Below are 20,572 nucleotides of genomic sequence, written 5' to 3' on the forward strand. Positions count from 1 at the left end.
ACCTGGGAGGCCCACTTGGTCACTGACAGTTCAACCACGGAATAACAACATCAACTGCTGGTATAAGGATCGGCAGTAATTTGTCCATTGTATTTGGGAGAGGCTGTAAACCTGAAGTAGCATATAGGTGAATGGATGGTGCGAAAGTCTGGTTCCCATGGTGACTAGTAATGTCAAGTTGTTGTCATAAGAGGTGGGAACAGGCAGCAGTTGAAATGAATGAAAACAGTTTGTAAATAGTAACAACAATGTGTGTATATATATATCACAGCTGACTGACAGCACCAGTTCGATAGTGTCATCCACAAATTGAACTGTCTATCAAACCTTTCTTGCGTTGTTCAGTATGATTATAATGAATGTTTTTCGATGGCAACCTAAAAATTGTTCTTTCCATGAGTCGAATCTAAATCTTAAGGCAAATAGTATTTATTGCAACTTTCCAAATGGATTACTGAGTGATTAACAATCTACAAGTTCACAAGCATATGGGGAAGGTTTAACGTTGATAGCTTTGATTACCTCCTCAATACATGGGGAGACCGTTAGTGAATGTTTAGGAATTGCATGCTATCAAATATCTTTTAAGATGAATGAAATATTTCAGGACATTGACTGAGTGACATCCAGGTAATCCCGTATTTCCATAATACATCATGCAGGCATTGCTCCAAATTTACATGTTATGATCACAATATTCTACATATGTACTTACCCTGTCTGATAAATAAATACCTCCTCACTATGTACAGCTAATAATGTTTCTCACAACACCAAGTTCAGATTAATGACAAGGAGGAACTCCATTCAAAAACAACTTCGTCAATATTTTACATACCAGGTAGCCATTGCTAATTTTGAAAGTCAAATATCCCGAGTGAACATTATTAAAACCTTCGATGAAAATGTTTCAAAATGATATAGTATGCTGTTCTATTTATTCACAGGACATAGAAGGTTTTTTTGAAAATATACATATTCTTCTTTGACCAAATAGGGTTGTATCATAGAGTAATGTTTATTGGTTTGGCTGTTAAAAACTATGCAGTTAAACACATGCACCATATATGCACCGAAATAAGCGCCCATGGCACTCTAAAAATTAAAAATTGGTGGCTCTTATTAGAATATTATTTGGGTGAAAAAAAACAGAGCTGAAAGATTAATTTCGTGGTTTATGACAACAGCCTGAAATGTTTATATACGACAGATATATTTTTCCAGAATTTAATTGCCCATTATTAAGGGTGGATATAACACAAAAGTCTGTATAATACACAAATACATAAGTCTTGTGTACATTGATCAATCGGAAGGGGTGCTAATTGGGATTGTTCACTAGCCAATATATTAGCAAATATCGCCTTGGGCGCTTATTAGAGCGGGGTGCTTATTACGTTGAATACAGTATTTCTTGGTCTTTGTAAACTATACATAGAAGAATATATCTGATTTCTGATTATTATCATTGGTTTGTTAACATCAGTGTTAATACACATTGGTACAAGTATCAGACATGTAGGACACATCACAACAGTTAGAGTTAGGACTTAGGGTGCTGGTGTTCAGGCCCCTTACTCTGAGAGTCTGGGTTCAAATCCTGGATGGGATTCCACCCGATAAGTACCAGAATCTGTTCTTTACTGAAAGTGCAATCCTAAATATAACATGTTACATTTGACCACTTTCTAAAAAGCAACACCACACTACACCTTGGCAGCGAAGGTTTACCAGTGAAGGAACCAGTCCAAATTTACTACCCATGTCCCTATTACCCGACCCTACCCGGGTACCCAGTGTAGGTGTCAAGAGATACGCACAAAATGTCCGATTGGGAATAGTTAGCCCGTAGCCCTGGACAAAATGTGTTTAGATACATATAAAACGATCTGGTCATGCATACACCGAAGCTGACTGAAGTTTTATCTTTATTCAAACATATTAAAGTCAGAAGGAATGAGTGCATAGTCAGAAAGAAATGCGAACATTAGTGACTTGTAGTGTAACCATATGGTTCTAGATCATTTTGGTCATTAAACAACATATCACATGACTGACCACAGGTCCGGGTAGTCCTGTGGGTACCCGGGTCCTCAGTACCCACCCGACCCGAGTACCCGAGTTACCCGTCCCAGCCCTAGTGTACTCAATATTAACAGGAAACAACAAATGATCTTTGTGTAATACATTACACACAAAAAAGACTGCAGATAGTAAACATGTGTTGACCAGCAGCATGTTTTCAGCATTACAGACATGACAAGTACTTTCTTAAAAGCACCCAGTTCTAGGATAAACTATTCAATGTCTTCAACTAAAACAAATTAAAACCGTTCGGAGTCTCAGTTGGATAGGATGATAGTGACTACAAAACTGCTCTAGTTGAATGGTTTTGGTATGGTATCGGTATTTCTAATGAAACATTGATTTTGGAACATAGTCTAGTGTAATATAAATTGCTATACATTCACAGCAGTTTGGGTTCTTAAATTCAGTGAATCTACCATTTCACAGAAAAATATTTGGAAAAACTTTATGACAACACCATAATACTATTTTTTATGTGTATCATATTATAAAGTGTATTAGATGGGTTTTTTAAGTTGCACTTATCAAAGCTACAGAACTTTTTGAGCAATTGAGTCTTTACTCGAAGGTTTCTATTTCAATTGGGTTATTACATTTTTCATTGGGCAACAAATATCATTTCACTCATCTATTCATCACTCTATTGGTTTTTTCCCAAAATGAGTAAGCATTTTGAGATTTTTTAAAAATGAAATAAAGTTTGAGATGTATATAACGGTCCTAAATATAGGCTTGACTCGGAAAGTATATTAGCTCATAAGTGTGTTTCGGAAATTAGCTCCGTTGTACGCATGCTGAAAAAACTTCATTGGGTATTTACACGTGCTGTTTTCAAACAATTTCCACTTAATGCGTTTCTGTATGCAAGGTAATTGAAAGTAATTGGGTTTCGAATAGTTTTGGGGAGTATTTTACTCAAATACGCAGCTTATCTGTAGCTGTGCACTTATCCTTCTGGAAATGAAACCAGAAAGAAATTCTATTGTAATTTATTACATCTAGGGCATAAAAAACATATTTATATGTAATTTGTACAAATTTACACAATCTTGACGTTATCACAGAATTTATTACTGGCACTCAGGAAACAACGGTCTCGGCACTCTACATGCAAATAAATATACATCTTTGAAATTTGACTATCCCATATACACAAAGTCACTTGCACATGTGGAGGATTAGAGAAAGATCAGACTTATCGACGCGGTCTTGCTCGGCAGTTGGGAATATGCTTCTCAGCTGTGTTGGGGTTAAAGTTGCGATTGCACTTTGGACAACGCACATAGTCTGGGTTAACAGTTCTAGGGGGTGGGGGCAGGTTCTGTGGTTTCACGCCTTGTGCTTCCATCTCACTGACTTTCTTGGCGTAGCGGATTGTCTCGATGAAACTCTCATGCTGAGCACGCCAGTCTTTCTTTTTCTGAAATAACAAAATAATAAAACGATAATTTCTAAGTCCAATGATGCATTTGAGTGGGTGAGTGAGTATGGTTTTACCCCGCTTTTAGCAATATTCCAGCAATATCACGACGGGGGACACCAGAAATGGGCTTCACACATTTTACCCATGTCGGGAATCGAACCCGGGTCTTCGGCGTGACAAGTGAATGCTTTAACCACGAGGCTACCCAACCGCCCCTGATGCATTTGAGGAGAGTGTTGTGCATTAAATGTACAATTAATGTATGCAGAGGTCTAGTTTCAAACAGCACTTTCCTTCTCTCCACTGTGCACATTACCAACACATATATATCACTGTCCCTGCGAAAGCCTTCGTGAGAACTATGATGTACCACAAGGATACCTGGTAGAAATAAGCAAATGTAAAAAAGAATATTTCCATACAAGATATTCTCATATTCCATTATATGCTTTAACTTGTCACAATAAAATGTTTTTCATTTCATTTCTTATCTCTTTCACCAAATGGACAATACCTACATTTTTAAGTTTAAACTAACCATGTTTAAAACTAATTATTATTATTTTTATCTTAACCACCACCCTATGTGTTTTTTATAAAAAAAATACACCATGTGTTATAAAAAGAAGGTTTCTATGTGTGTATACACATACTTGTTTACAAACTACAACAATACTATATATACAGTACCAAATAATATGCATTTTTATATGATTTTAGTTTCCTCTAGAGATGTTTTCCACATGAAAATTGCAGTAAGTAGTAACATAGGCACATACTACACAAAGTATTGTTTTGCTAAAACAAGAGACTACATTTAAAAATAGAAATTAGTCACTGAGGCTGCCAAAGTAATGACTCAGAATAACATGTAGAAATACATTCGTGACTGAAATACATTACTGCAAGACTTTCCTGTTGAACATTCACACACTTTGAATCGCCATGCCGGGATAAATAGATTCAATATGTTCAACACCACACAACAACACCACTCTAAGGGGGGAACCTAGTTCATCCAATGTTTCAGACAATAGTATCTTTGTCTAAACCCAATATATGCAAAATTTCCTTTAATCGAAATTATCTTCCCTTTCACAAACTTTAATCTTTTCAATTTATATAAATATTTAACAATTATCCACAAATGTAAAGCAGGCAGCAATTGTTAATGAATATCCATATAAAACGACATCCTAAATATAAAACCTCATACAAGCACAAAAGAACTTTTTATACAATACAATTTTCTTATCATGCTAACCAATTTAAACAACTACTTCACGGCCACAAACAAAAAGGCTAACAAATTACAACAAAACCTTTAAAAACACAGTCTTGAGACAATTTCAAAATAATAATCATAATCAAACAATAAAACTTCTCAAATGTTGTCATTTCCAGTCAACACCCACATAAGAGGATTAAAACAACAGGTATGCTTAATAATGTTGTTTGAATATTAATTTTATCCTTGATAACCTCTACGCTCTGAGACAAATCAGTAAGCATATTACACCTGAAGGTCTTAGGTTAAGCGTAAGCTGAGAACACAAAATATAGCCCAACTCTTGCATGTTATTCAACACGTTTCGACACTCAGGCATTAGTCAGTATGCTACCATTCTCAACAATATCCCCTTGGCTGTCTTCATTGTGAGAAGTCATGTTATTCATGCATGCCGTACACAACACAAACAGGCAACATGGCAACTCTACCAGTGGCGTGCACTCACAAAACACCCGGATTAAAGACTTCGCTGGGGTGACCCTAAATCTCTTATCGCCTACCAATCTTGAAACAGGAACCTTTGTAGGGTAGTGTGTATTTTCTACCTGGTGTCACAACAGACTTGCTGAAATAGTAACAGCCCAGATAACCATTCAGTCGTACCCCCTACTGGGGTGACCAAACACTATCACAATCTGTTTGTGAGATACTGGATAAGTCCTGGGTATCGTTGTACAAAACAACCTTAGTGCTACAACAGTCTAGGTCTATGTTAAGGTATGGGAGTTATGATCACCTCAGCACTAAGATCGCTTTGTACGCCACCCTGTTCTGAAGACTTATTGTGTAATTATATCACATAACCAGGTGTCATCTTGAATATTAGCATGTGGTCCAATATTTCAACTTCATCGTAACAATCTTATAAATGTTATACAGGATAGGATCCGATGTTCAGCAAACACCCACTTGATGTGTTATAACACTTGTGCTATATAAGTTTTATAACATCATGTTTATGGTTTAACGGTGACTATAATTCAACTTGAAGACCCGACTATGAGAAGAGAAATGTCATAAATTCAGGAAGGACAAGAGGTGAAACAACGACATACTTGATGTTGGCATGTTTATGGAGTTAGCTTTAGCAATCATTTAATATATTTGGCATAACAATGAGACAAGTGGTTAAACATTGAACATACTTAATGTGTGATATAATATTCATAATGGATTTGATGTGGATAACTGAGGGAAATCCGGAAATTAAATACTTGATCACTTATTCAATTGGGACCCGGTGGTTGAGCAGTGAAACAAACAAAACAGAAACCAGTCTAGTAAATTATGACAAGGAATGTTATGTAGAACAACAGCAGGCACATACCAATTGTGTTAGCGTTAAAGGTATCCCATGGGCTAGTAGTGTGTGTGTGTGTGTGTGTGTGTGTGTGTGTGTGTGTCTCACTGGGTGTGTCTGTCTGTCTGTGTGTCTGTCTGTCTGGTGTGGTGTGGTATGGTGTGTGTGTGTGTGTGTGTGTGTCTCTGTCTCTGTCTGTGTCTCTGTCTGTTTGTTACAATGACCCGTAAATACTTCTGATTGTAATAAAGTAACAAGTCGTTTGCAGATAATTATACAAATATTCATGCTTACATAGATTGAATTTCTGGACTAGCAAAACGTTGCATGAACACCTGACTGGAGAAGTCAAGTCAATAAATCAGCCAGTACTTTTCTACAGAGTCAAACCCATCCTTAAAGCAAGCATACACAATTCAACTTACTGGTTGTTTCCTCGGTGTCTTGGTGTTCCCAACATACTTGGCCATCTCAGTTCCTTCTGTCCTCATCTTCGTGGGATCAAATGTTTTCCTCTTCTTGTTGGCTTTCTTGCAGGCAGCCTGATGTTTACCAAGCCTGTCGGCAGCAAACTTCCTCCCACACATCTTACAGGGAAGAAGATGTACGTGTTCTCCCTGGGCCTCACTGTCAGCAGCGGCCTGAGCATAGAAGTCTACATTGTTGTCTGGAACCCGGTAGTCATCCTCGGGCGATGGAGTACGTTCCCTCGGTGGTGGAGCTCGCCGCTGACGCTGTTGCTGTTGCCTACGCTTGTTCTCTGCATTTCTTCTCATTTTCTCTTCCTCTCTTTGAAGTCTTTCATCTTCCTTCCTTTCTCTTTCTTCTTCTTGCATCCTCTTCTTCCTCTCTTCCTCCATTTGCCTGTTGTGCCTCCTTTCTCTCTCTGCCTCCATCTTCCTCTCCAGCTCTTCTTCCCTCCTCGCCTATTGGCAAAAGAAATGGGGGATATGATCATGATGAAAAGACTTGGAATGATTTGATAATTATTTCAGATAACAACCTCCCAAATGTACAAATTATGTTCCCAATTTCAGAACATGAAACTATGCCTCTCAAATGACTTGTTTCCAAAGTCTCTCAAGAAGGTTATTTTTATTTACACATTGGATGAGTGACAATATTCTGGAACGTCAAAACTACCGGTACATTTGATACTCATCTGACCACCAAGTGAAATCCTCACGTACAATTCATTAGTTGTTTTACCATGTTTACAAACCAAGGAAGACAATTTGGAAAATGAAAGAAGTTTTAATTTGAAATGTCATAATGTTTGAGATCAGAAATCTTTTCAATACTGGTGAACACACAAAAGAAAAAGCTTGACCTGACTGTTGTCCCCAATGAATATGTGTGAGTGGCATAATCCACTATGTTCCAAGGGTGATGGCTTAGCTTTATGTGTATTGCCCAGATCATGTATCATAGAGACAAGCATGCAAGGAATTAAATACAGTTCAATCATGTTAACGTTTCCTTGAAACATTATGAGTGAGTGAGTGAGTTGGGTTTAACGCCGCTTTTAACAGTAGTCCAGTCATATCACGGCGTGTCAGCTTAATGTGGGAGGAAAGCCCGAAGTGATGCAGGTCTCAGACCTTTACCACTTCGATGAAACCCACGAGCACGGGTATGGTGCTGACAAACCTAGAAACATAATCAGCGCGAGCCGGAATTCGAACCCACAATCATAGGTTTCTGGCGTGACCAAGGGATGCAACTCTGCACAGCGAACCGCGGTGCCTCAGATGACTGAGCCAACCGTGCCCCCTTGAAACATTATGATATCAGGTAGCGATTCTCTTGTATGAGTGACTGACAACTGCATGCACAGAAGCAGATCGAGGCTGTCACATGGTCACAAGTAGCTCAGTCTTCAGTGAACTCAGCCATAGCACATGTAACGCCCACAAGTTTAAACCTTGAGTCTCGCACAGGTTAAACATTTCTGTGTTTACCCGTAACAATGTGACAGTGCATAGGTGGAACTAGAGGGGAGCCAAAGTGATTGACCCTTCTCACCCCTCTTTGGAAAATTAAATATACATGTCAGCTACATTTCAAAGGCACAGCAAAATTTAACCCAGGTCCCTTCTCATTTGTAAAGGTTCCTCACAGTGATAAAAAAATTGTGGAGCTCCAGCTTTTAATGAATGAGAGTTTCGCAACAGCTTACTGTTTGTTGCCTACAATAGTTGTGTGTTGGGTTCTGCTTGCATTAATCACCAAAAGTCATAAATATGACTCTTTTATTCACACGGTCACACAGAGACTTGGGTAGCTCCTGTACACCCTCTCACAGTCAATGTCAAATGTGCTTCATTACAAAATGCTTTAAAAAATTCTTAACAAAAATCCAATCAATTCTGCTTGGGCGTTGGCGCATTTCCCACTGTAGTGCAAGGAAGCTCTTTGAGACAGACAAGAGGAACTTAACAATGGTGTTTACTTGTACTGTGTGTGTCTATAGATTATGAAGCTGGGCTGGGAACAGGGGACAGCAGCCATGATCAATGTGTATAGGTTCCCATGGCAATCCTCACAATCTGTTTACATGAAATGCCAGGCTAGTCTCTACTAATATGGTACACCATGTCATCCAATTGATTGGGACTCTCTTTCACATTAGGTGTCAGACGAGCGAATATGTATCGAGATTGAAGCTTTGATACCTAGGCATGTTTATACAATATTCATGTTGATGGCGTTGTATGGAGATATCTAAGAACTGTTGCAGAGGGAGTGTGTGCACTGATGTATCTGCAATGGGTGTGCACGTACTTATACTGCTAGCATTCGGCAATTTATTTTTAGAGTGTGTTTTCTTCAGTAACACTGATCAAAACACATCTGTGACGTCATTCTATTGTTTAAACGCTCTATTATTTTTCAGGAATGGAGACTTGTTTGTCAATTATTCATTATTTTGCAACAACATTTCAAATTATTTACATATGAAACTGACAGAACTATTTTGTTATATGTTGACCAGGGAATGGTTTCATATTTTGTCAAAAACATGTGCGACCAGCAGGGTTTTGAACACCCATCGTTTTTTTGTTTGTTGTTTAATGGCGCACTCAGCAATATTCCACCTATATGACACCCATCGTTTCATTTGAGGACATCTAATTGTCAACCTCAGCAACGGCGACACATGACAGTTTAGCGTGAAATAAACTATTAAATATTTTCAAATAGTTGCATAATCCTAAGGGATTAAAGGAGACACCTCGTGGACTATTATTAGCTGACCATACTAAACCGAACAGACTGACTAGCGGGTAAAGTCACAGTGATATGCTTTACTTCTTTTTCAGCTTAGGGACTGACCATAAGGATTTTTATGTAAACATAATTGGTTCCAGAAAATAGAAAAAAATAATTTGGAAGTATTCACTGCAAAATAGCATGTCTTGAAGCAGTGATGAATCCAAGATTCCCCCTACCTCTAAACATTTCACAGTTACTTAAATTAATTACAGCTTGATGAAAATGGATTATTGTGCAAAATACCAATTACGATTCCACATGGTCATCAATACGTAACCTACATCTTTAAGGTTCAGCTTATATTTCAAAATGGAGAACTGTTCATTGGAGTAATACTTCATGAAAGTACAAAGTTCAGAAGATCCTCTTGAAAGCAAACAATTATTTCAAAAAGAAACTGTGCAAAGCTAGGAATCATAAAATAAGATAATCATGAAGACTTGGACTCTAATTCAATAAAGGACTTCCATGGGAATGTCACAGTAGCTTAAACATGCACCTAGCTTGGCTCACGACCTGGAACTATACCTAAGGACCTCAACATCAAGACCTGGGGAGATTGAACTTCATTAATAACGCACTTGTGTCTTGACAAAGACACAACTAGACCCACTCTACAACCCCTGAGTAAGGCACTGTGTTAATAAGCTAGAACCCCCTTGACAAGCCATGCTGCTTTCTTAAAGCCATTGGTTCGTGTTGAACCAGTGTTCCATGGTCGTGTTTACAAATCCTTTACATATGAATGGTGTTTCAAGGCAATGACATCACAAAGTAACAAACATATTTGTATCTATGTTTGGCACACTAGCATGAAGAAAACAATGGCCAGTATTCTCCAGGGCGGCTCCACCTACTTCATCACTGATGCAGAACAATCAATTTCCATACGCCAGAGAAATGCAAGCGTCACACATCAGCTGAGAGACTTTTCAGGCAAATCAGTGGTTCTGTCTTTGGGTGTGGGAACCAGAACCAAAGATCTTTGAAACAAAATGTAGCACTAGTTTTACTAAGGGACCAGTTCAAAAGTTTGATGTTAATAGATAAAAAAAATAATTCCTTGAGTTTAGAGGTGGGAGGGTGTTAATGGCCCTGGAAGTCTTCCATCTGACAAAATCAACTAAACTAAGCCAATCCTTTTTTTCATTTGTATGCTTTAAGGGCTGAAGATTCCGGGGTAGAATAGGTCTTCAGCAACCCATGCTAGCCATAAAAGTTTGTGACTATACTTGTCGTAAAAGGTGACTGACGGGATCAGGTGGTCAGGCTCGCTGACTTGGTGGATGCATGTCATCGATACCAATTGCGTGGATCGATGCTCATGATATCATCACTGGATTGTCTGGTCCAGACTCGATTATTTACAGACCGCCTTCATATAGCTGGAATATTACTGAGTGCGGCGTTAAACAACAAACCAACAAACCAACCAATGTTAAGGGCTGTCATTAAATACATCTAGTCTTTCCACAAGGTAGGAGTTTAGTGCCAGGCATAATATAGAATTGCAGATTGAATCTATGCCAAACCCTACAATTTATTTTCAACACCTGGTAAATAAACTTCAATCGATAAACGTCCTGAAAAAGCAGGGCAAAATGCAAGAATGCATGACAAAAGAGGACAATGAACCCAGGAATTCAACATTTTCAGAACAAACTTTCTTTTAGGGGGTTGCGGGGTCTGTCTCAAAAGTCTCAAGTTTTTTATCCGAAATCAAACTTTTGAACTGGTCCCTAATAGTGGGGGACATTTTGTAATGTGCAAGTAACAACTGATACAATACAGGCTGTTTCAATTCAACATCTTCATAAATTGAACATATACCATCCGGGTATTAACAATTCAGTTGAATATGTACACAACGCAACTTTTAGTCAGCAAGTGCATTTTTTATGCCTCAGTCCAGCAATATTCCAATTGTAAGTATATTTGTAAAGAGCTAAGCAAACCAGTGGTTGATAGCATGAGCAACACTTCACACTGTCAAGGCATGATAACATACATAGCAACGAGGTTTTACAAAGTGTGCACATCGGTCTTTAGGTTGATACCTCCATAATAGCATAAAAAAATTGAAGTCAATTTTATCATTAAATTGCAAGACATACGATTAGAAGAGGATAACTCATGATACAAGCTCAAATATTCAAATATCTTTTAGATGAAATAAAATCTGAGAAGCCCTTTTATATTTTTCGCACCAACTGGCCAGGAATTTCCAAAAGAAGTCTGAAAACCAAGACATAATAAGTCTTGCCTTAATGCCTCCCAAAACATAATGCCTCCCAAAACCAAAACATGTAAAAGTGGATATATACGCAGATATAACAAGGGTTATATAACTATCAATCTCTGGAATGACTCAGCATGTCAACATCTAATATTTGTCAAAAATCTCGTAATCTCTTCAAGTGGCTGCCATATCAGCCCCTGTTCATACGACACCATTTGCTTCGAAATAATGACTGATAAAGACCCTCAATTGTCAATACGCGATATGACTGGTCAAACACTGACCCACACACTATCTGACCGGTGTCACTTAATGAGATACCATCCAGGAAATGAACCCTTTATACACTGAAACTTGACCTACAGGAGAACTGTCACATAAACACTCGAGAATCATCCCATTAAAGACAGGTTAGTTTATTGCCTAGTTTAATGGACAAGGTTTCCTCAATGTTGATAAAGTAAAATGAATACAAGTTACAAGTTACAATGCTCTGAGTGAGAAAGATAATTTTGTAACATCTTGTGGTTAGTACTTTTGCTAAAACCCTTATTGCAGATAGACTTGTTGTCACTGACGGACATAACACCATCATTGCCTGTCACCAATGGGCTACGCAGATTGAGTTTGAAGATTAAGTTTTTGAGCTTTTTCTCCTGTCCTTCAATCTACCAAAACATGTCCAGATTATGGTAAGGATCTCTTGCATTTTATACAGACTTGATGTCAAAATGTTTTATATTTATTGATATAATTCAATTTTGAGGAAATTTCAGACTGGTCTGTAAAGTAGTCAATGATAAATAAAATACATCAGAGATGTATCAAAGTGCATCTGATAAAGTGGACAGTATACAAAGCATATTTCATGCACAACCAGGGCTCAAAAGTTTCCAAATTAGAACGCCAATGGCATGGTTAAAAAATCGTTACGGTAGGTTGAAATATGTTCGTAGTGCCTGAAGGGCACACTTCGAAATTATTATCAATCTCAATGAAAAGAAATGGTGCAAACTATCTCAATTAATACTTCTTATTATCTGCCTCATGGTGAATGGGATTCATCAAGTTTGAGATGTGTCAAACGTTTTCTTCTTGTTTGCACTCTTTACTTCAACAGGGTATCGCTGTGAGTAAGTAAAACCTACAACTTTATAGATAACAACTTGCCAATCAAACAGTTTATCTTTGTGTCATGAAGCAAATTTTAAAAAACTCAGTTCTATCCCTGAAGCTATAAAGAAAGTATGTGCTTTTCCGATTTCAACCCCTCAAAACAAGGGTAGGTAGGGTGTTTTTGTGTGTTTTGTTGTTGTTGTTGTTTTGTATTACATTAGGAAACAGTAAAATTTAAAGTTTAATTCTGCCTGGGGATGGGGAAGCATAACTATGATGCTTGAGCAAACCAAGTCGTCATCAACTCACCTCTTCTTCCTCCCTCTCCTTCTTCATCCTCATGGTTTCCAACTCCTGTTTATGTCTCTCGATCTCCTCCATGATCTCACGCTGCTTCTCCTCCAGGTCATCCTGCACATCCTGGTTCTCCTTGTCTCCGTCCGTGCTGTCCCCCTCCCCCCACGGGCCCCCCTGGGGGCTGCGCCCGCCCACAGGCTGACTATATCTGTCTAGCCTCTGCTCTCTGGCCTTGTTCTGCTCCATCTGCCAGCGTTGAAAGTCTGTCAGTTTTTGAGTACCTTCATTTTCATTCCTCTTTGGAGGTGGAGCACCTAACCGTTTTCGTTGAAAATTTCGTAAATTCTGTAAATTCGGAGGTGGGCTACTGTCATTGCTACTAGTTCTACTATTGTCTTGTCGCACGTCATACTGTCCATTAGGAGAGTGCATAGTGTTTGCATTATTATGTGCATTTCCTGTATTATTAGGCCTTTGTCTGGCAATTCTTGCTTTGGTTGGCACTGGGGGTGTTCTCTTGTCAAGGGGCTGTAACAAGTGAGCTCGGTCCTTCCCTGCACTATTTTTACCGTATCTTGATGAAGAGTTTGATGCATGACTACTAGCACTGCTGTGACCCCCTGACGAGTACCCTCTCCTCATCATACGATAGTGTTCCTCGATAGGAGGAGAGTTATACCCCTGTTGTTCCATCTGACGTCTCTGCTGAAAGAACTGCCGAGCAGACGGACTCCCTGTTGAACTATTTCCACTGTTCTGGCGTTGACCAACTTTAGACAATGCCCGTTTCTGTTGATCTTCATACATCCTAATCATTTTCTCTTCTTTTTCACGGAGTAATTTGGACTGGAAGTCTGCTTGCAGCATTTCCAGCTTCGAAGGCTGTTTGTTGAGAGGTTTCTGACTCATCCCGACTGGTGTGTAGTGAGGTAGTTTGGATGGAGATGTGTCTCTGTAAGAGGAGTTAGGAGGAACTGCAACTTTGTTCATTTTGGGTGCAATGTCCTTGCACTAAGTCGTGAACACTGGAGTGAAAAAAAGCCAGCAGTGAGGTGATGCGTGACACATGACAAGCAAACTAGACAAAACACACTAGGCAGCCTTAGAAATTGGTGGTTGGGGGTTAATTTAAACCTTATTTCACTGGTCCTCGGAGTTTGTAGCTAATCATGCTTGAATGAGAACAATTGTTTACTACCGTATTCGACGTAATAAGTGCCCCTATCTAATAAGCGCCCACCACGATGTTTGCTAATATATTGACTAGTGAACAATCCCAATTAGCACCCCTTCCGATCAATGTACACAAGACTCATTTATTTGTGTATTATACGCACTCGTGTGTTATATGCACCCTTAATTATGGCTGTCAGCATAAAACACGAAACTTACAATCTTTCAACTCTGTTTTTTTTCACCAAAATTATATTATAATAAGAGCCCCCTATTTCTAATTTTGAGAGCACCCTGGGCACTTAATACGTTGAATACAGTATATACATTTTCTGTCAGTTTTTTCACCAAAATTATATTATAATAAGAGCCCCCTATTTCTAATTTTGAGAGCACCCTGGGCGCTTATTACGTTGAATACAGTATATACATTTTCTGTCAGTTTTACTCAGTTCTAATTTGTAGCAAACTTGAAGCACTGACAACTGGTTCAGAGTTATAGCTCTTAAATGCAACTAGCCAGTGAGGACTACCATCAATGGATTTTTTAGCCTTCCGGTGAGGATTTCGAAGGCTGTTAAGGATGAAACAATACACCAAAGTCATGTTACACTTAATGATAATCTATGCACTATTTCATTATAAAATTATGTCAATTGATGTAAGAAATACAAATAATAACTAAAGCTGATCTCTTTCATAAACTAATTTTTTGTATGAAAACAATCATGCAGTGTTTGAAATTAAGGGTGATCTAAGGGTTGTTGAGCTTAGCTGTCATGGTATTTCAATTGAGGGACCGCTAAATCTTCAATTTTAACAGAACCATTATGACAAGGACCCTTGACTTTCATGCTTAATTTCACACTGTCACGTCATCTTGAAACAGCACTAATCGATACACAATAAACAATGAATACTGACAGTGTATTAATATGACAAATAGGCTGTTTTAAACACTTTAGGCTGTTAGAAGTGTCCAAAACTAAGAGAGATTCTGGGGTCCTTTAATGATTGCTGCAATAGTAATTTCGATCTTGGGATGCCTAAACTTTTAATGTTTAGCATTAGGGTAATAACAAGGGCCCCTTGAAATTCATGCTTAATTTCAAACACTGGTTAGGATCAGTTGGCTAATCAGAAAAACTCATGAATTATTTTTTTCTGGTTTGGCATTGCATTGGAACTTCTGTTATATAGTGAGATGCCTGGTACATGTACTATCATGTGACAGACAAGGAGCTCTTTTTAGGTGATTATCGCAGGCAATCTCAAATATCTCTAATATGCAATTAGCCAGGCTTGTGACTAGTAATATATCACAGTATCTCTCACTATCAAACAACAGTAGTTCCTAATACATGGCCAAAACACGTTATTGAACGTACTATATTCACATCACCATCATGCTATTAAATTTGACCACCAGATTGACAACAGTAATCACTAAACAGAAAGGTTAATAAATCATTGTAGCAAGTTAAAATAGTTGCTGGTCCACTTGAAATAATACAGGCCATGGTATAATTAGCAAGAAGCTTTTTCAAACATGGGTATTCAGTACCCAAAAGCATTCATCTGGTAGCCAGTTATTTACAAAATCAAATAAATTATAAAAGTTTGAAAGTGAGTACAATGGAATGCTTCAATAACACAATCAACTTGGCAGTCCTATATGCCAAGGTAAGCGCAACTGTATAGTATGACTCCTGAACATGACAACACCTTACAAAACCAAACACTTAATTAGTTGCTAATACTATGACTACATGGGAAACAAACAATGCAGGTGCTAATATTCAGACAGTGAAATAAATATAAAGATGGTGTGTTGAACAGCATATCAAACTGTATGAACTTGCATGATAAACCTAAAGAGTGATCAATGAAAGCATAAAAAAATAATAATTTAATGTAGAATTTCTAGTGAATGTTCATCATTGAAGAACAGTGATATTTTTGTCAATTAACAATCTTAAATCGAAAAAAGGCTATCTATAACACAATTCAGGGTAAAAATATTACTATTATTTAGAAAACTAAACGATAAATTATCAAAATAGCTAATACTGACATAGGATAAAACATGGACTTGTATAACTTGTTAGGGCCAACTTGTTATATAGGTCCTTGGATTCACAAAGTTCTTTTATGTGACATAAACTTCTAGTGCTGGTGAAATTCTTTATGTATATATCTGACAGATAGATCTATCAGTTTCTACATCTATCTTACACCTCTATTCATCTGAACAATACCAGCCTATACTTGGCATAAAACCCTCCTTTCTTTCTTAGGTAGTGATCATATTTGCCAGGCATAATGGTCACGTTGATTCACACTATAACACCACAATCAGCATACAGCTATTTCACACCATGTACACTTCACTTACCTGGAAATAAATGACTGGGCTACAATTCCAAATAAAGCTGGATATACGCCAGCGATATGTTCAAACTGAAAAGTATAATAAATAACACGCCAGTGTGTCCATATCCAAGATACCGTTAAAACTCATGTTTACGAATCCTTCCGTGAGTATACGTAATCACACAAGTCCAAAGTTTACCAAGTGAACTCAAAAGTAGAGAACGCACAGGTATTGTCACGATTATCAGGAGACTGAACACACCCCTAACTTTACTGCATCCTATCAATAAATGTCAAGCAACTACGTGGGTTGGTCATGCGTGCGCCGCCATGTTGTTTACATTCTCTGATGCTAGGTAACGGTCAATAGATCTATACCTCCGACCGAGTTTCATGAATGACAGGCTGTTATCGCACACCTGCAGTATATACAGACTATATTGTTTTACCATGGAGCTAGATGAATAACTACAAATTACACGTACTAGTCATGGTTCCACTTGATTGACTTTCCTGTATGATTGTTTTCCTCTTTCATGTTTGACACTTCACTTCCGGAATGTTCAGAACGTTGTGCTTACGTAACAACATATCGCAAAGAAAGTAAAAGTGGGCGGAGCCTCTTCGGCGATAACCATGTATGGCAGAAGTGCCGTTGTGGTCTAGCAAATGTGTTGGAACCGCATAGATATTAGACTTTGATTTGAAGTTGCTTTCACAAAACACACATAGATGATATCGGCCATGATATCATATGGACTAAATACAATTTAAATCACACTAGTTTTTTATGCCCCAGTGCATGTGCGTTGTTTCAGGTAATTCACAGGACCATGTAATTAATATTCTATATCAACAAACTCACAGACGGAGCGGAAGCATAATCAACCATATACAAGGTAATCGGAAAAGGTTGTAGTAATCTTTGCAACAACTCAATCATTATTTTCGTAGCATTTATATTAACATTTCGTTACTTAATCTTTAGAGGACAGTCAACTTATTCTTGATTGGATAGTGATATACAGATATGCCTTCAGAGGATAATCATGTAATTGTGAAGAGAGTTGATTGACAGATTCAGAAAAAAGGATTGTTTTCGGAAGAACGTAGACTAAAAAAATATTTATACATACACTCTTGACAAGATGTGAACGGATGTATTCACTCAAAAGATTAACGAGTTACATCTCAAAGTCAATGTATAGATACTTGACTAAAGTTTGGTCTCTGAGAATATCTACGTTTGATAGAAACAAGCAGCTTCGTGTAAATTGGAAAGGAGCCCCAGTGAAGGAGATTCAGAACCTGTGGAAAATCTAAACTTGCTTCATTTAGAGCTTAACATAACAGTAAGGACAGGGCGGACAGGAAACTGATGTGGTTCGGGGACTGTGAGACAGACTATGCATATATGTGTCCCAGGCTTTAATTGGTGGTTCCAAAGCTCTGACATGGAGTTTTGATTTTCAATCTCAATTCAAACACATCTCATTGAAACATGAGACGCAAAAAGACCAATTACGAGTTGTGTCATAAACATAGAGTATACATCATGTATATACCGTGTCTGTATACCTAGTAGACTAAAATATACATTATTACCCATAAGCTATATGCAATCTTGATATGTTGATATTGGATACACGAGTATTCGGGTTTACATTTTCTGGAAGGAATTTAGTACGGATTTATACCTCGGGGATTTGATTTTTTGGGGGGGAAATATACATAGACATACATCCATATACACATCATTTGGAGCATTAGCTTGTCCATGTGTCCATATTCCATATAACGGAGCTTCTCTTTAATTGTCCTATTGTGTTTACAGTTATTGCCATGGTAATACCTAATGAACAAGAATTACTAAGCGGTCAACTAATTAATTACGTTCAGTTAATCACCTCTTTGTATATTAATTAATTAGTCAACTTCTTTGCATTGTCATCCGATTTATGTGTTTAACTGCGTCTGTAGCGTAGCAAATCGGATTACATTTTGATTTGGTGGATACTGATTATTTTAGCAACTGGGGGACGAGACAATCTACTACAAGTGATACAAACGCAAACTGTAAAGCACACAGAGACGGTGAGATTGAAACTCTAACTCATTGGGTGGGACTTTGTAGGACATTCTTCTGCAACTGCCTAACCCAACAACACCATATTGTTACCCTTGGAAACAGCCATCCTAACAAAGTCTAACCCCATGTCATTATTTCATGGAATGATTCAAGAGGGAAAAATCTCAAACAAGAAAAAAAAAATGAACAAGAAAATCTTTGAAAATTGAAAACTCTCAAGAATACAATAAAATCTATAATAAGATGAAACTATAAATTGAATAAATCTATCCGGAAAAAGCTACACTCACACAAGGAGATATAGCAACGCTCCTGTCAAACTTCAGTTGGGTACTGAAGACAAATTGAAAATTGAAATAGTGAAAAAAGAATTGATCGGGTCAAACGATCATGCATAACTTTTGTCTGCTCTTGCTTGTACTACAGGTAAATAAGTTGGTAAAATGTGCAATTTGATCAGCACATTTTGAGAACATGGACAAGAAAATCTACCATGTACATTGTTGGATAGTTGGCACATGGTTTAACTGTAAATTGGGAGAATAATAATGATAGGTCTAGATCAGCAACAAGACTAGAAGATTTGCCAGTGCAGTTCTGGCCACACTATAGTTATCAAAAAACACACGTAACAAATTCCACTGACCACTGTTATTTTCGATAGTCTCCAACACTTAAAATGGGTAAAAGGGATTGCATATATAATTGGGCCTCAGTTTGGAAGTCTATGTAAAAGAATATTTGCTGTTTGTCCATAAAATAGAACAATTATACGTCTTAAACAGTTTCCAACAAGACTGCCAAAACGTTCGCTCCTTCAAAAAAGAGCAATAAATGACCCAAACATATATTCAATGGATTCTCTTAAAGGTATAAAAACTTTTATAAACTTGGAATTAGAATCAATCATCACATTTGTGCACTGCTCCTTTTAGACAGATTGTTCCCTTCTCAGTTCATAAATATTACAGCATGAAGGCTGCTCAATATATACACAAGTATCTATCCTGCATCTCCACCATATGTCGCGTTGTGGGACCTGTCTTCTACTACAATTATATTTTGGTTGGTTGGTTTGTTGTTTAACACCGCACTCAGCAATATTCCAGCTATATGGCGGCGGTCTGTAAATAATAGAGTCTGGACCAGACAATCCAGTGATTGACATAATGAGCATCGATCCACGCAATTGGGATTGATGACATGCATCAACCAAGTCAGCGAGCCTGACCACCCGATCCCGTTAGTCGCCTAATCTTCATGGGTCTACTACAAGTTTATACTTCTTTGGGGTGTTAAATACACTACATAATAAGACTGTTATACTCAACATTTTATATCCTCGTAAGTATGAATTCAAGCCTCTGTGTATCGAGTCGAGACTCTCACAGAATAAAAGATCTATTAAACAAATTTTACTCTATACTACCCATAGACTTGGGGTAAGTGCGTAGGTTTCCTAATCCCAAATAGAGATCAACTCAGTCAGAGGTTTAAATAAACGTGACTTCGGCCTTGCGGTTAAAGAGTCATGTCCAGTCTTCGTGGGGGTCTGAATCAATAATTACGGAATGCACTGCATAACAATACGAATGTCATGCTCAACACTTCATATGCCGTGACAATGGATTCAAACCACTGTGTATCGAGCCGAGTCTCTCACAGGGCCAGTAGGCGGTTATTGAGTAATGGCACCTTTCTTCCATGGAGATCTCCAATTGTAAAACCATCAAGCAGATTTCACTTACTTACTTACTTACTTACTTACTTACTTTGGAGATTTAACGTGCGCTTTCCGACTGATGCGTATTTCGCACATGGGGATAATACATGCTTATATATCATATAATGCCTACCTTGAGTATGCACAACAATATAATGCAGTTTGCTTAACTGTTATGTCGGCA

General features: G+C 37.9%; 1 protein-coding gene across 2 annotated transcripts; it reads right to left on the minus strand.

The window, feature by feature from the left end:
• Positions 1-1,071: 1,071 nt before the first annotated feature.
• On the minus strand, positions 1,072-17,141 carry LOC139442537 (trichohyalin-like). Of its 2 annotated transcripts, none has more exons than XM_071223354.1 (4): positions 17,062-17,141; positions 13,043-14,055; positions 6,528-7,028; positions 1,072-3,508 (listed from the first exon to the last, which is right to left on the minus strand). In XM_071223354.1, the coding sequence occupies exons 2-4, from the start codon at positions 14,018-14,020 to the stop codon at positions 3,284-3,286; spliced, it is 1,704 nt and encodes a 567-aa protein (XP_071079455.1). In that variant the 5' UTR covers positions 14,021-14,055; positions 17,062-17,141; the 3' UTR covers positions 1,072-3,283. The 2 variants fall into 2 exon arrangements, with proteins under 2 accessions (XP_071079455.1, XP_071079454.1); XM_071223353.1 differs by lacking the exon at positions 17,062-17,141 and adding an exon at positions 16,599-16,844.
• Positions 17,142-20,572: the final 3,431 nt, after the last annotated feature.

This window comes from Haliotis cracherodii, unplaced genomic scaffold, assembly GCF_022045235.1.
Source record: "Haliotis cracherodii isolate W230 unplaced genomic scaffold, xgHalCrac1.p SCAF_5, whole genome shotgun sequence".
Classification (NCBI taxonomy): domain Eukaryota; kingdom Metazoa; phylum Mollusca; class Gastropoda; order Lepetellida; family Haliotidae; genus Haliotis; species Haliotis cracherodii.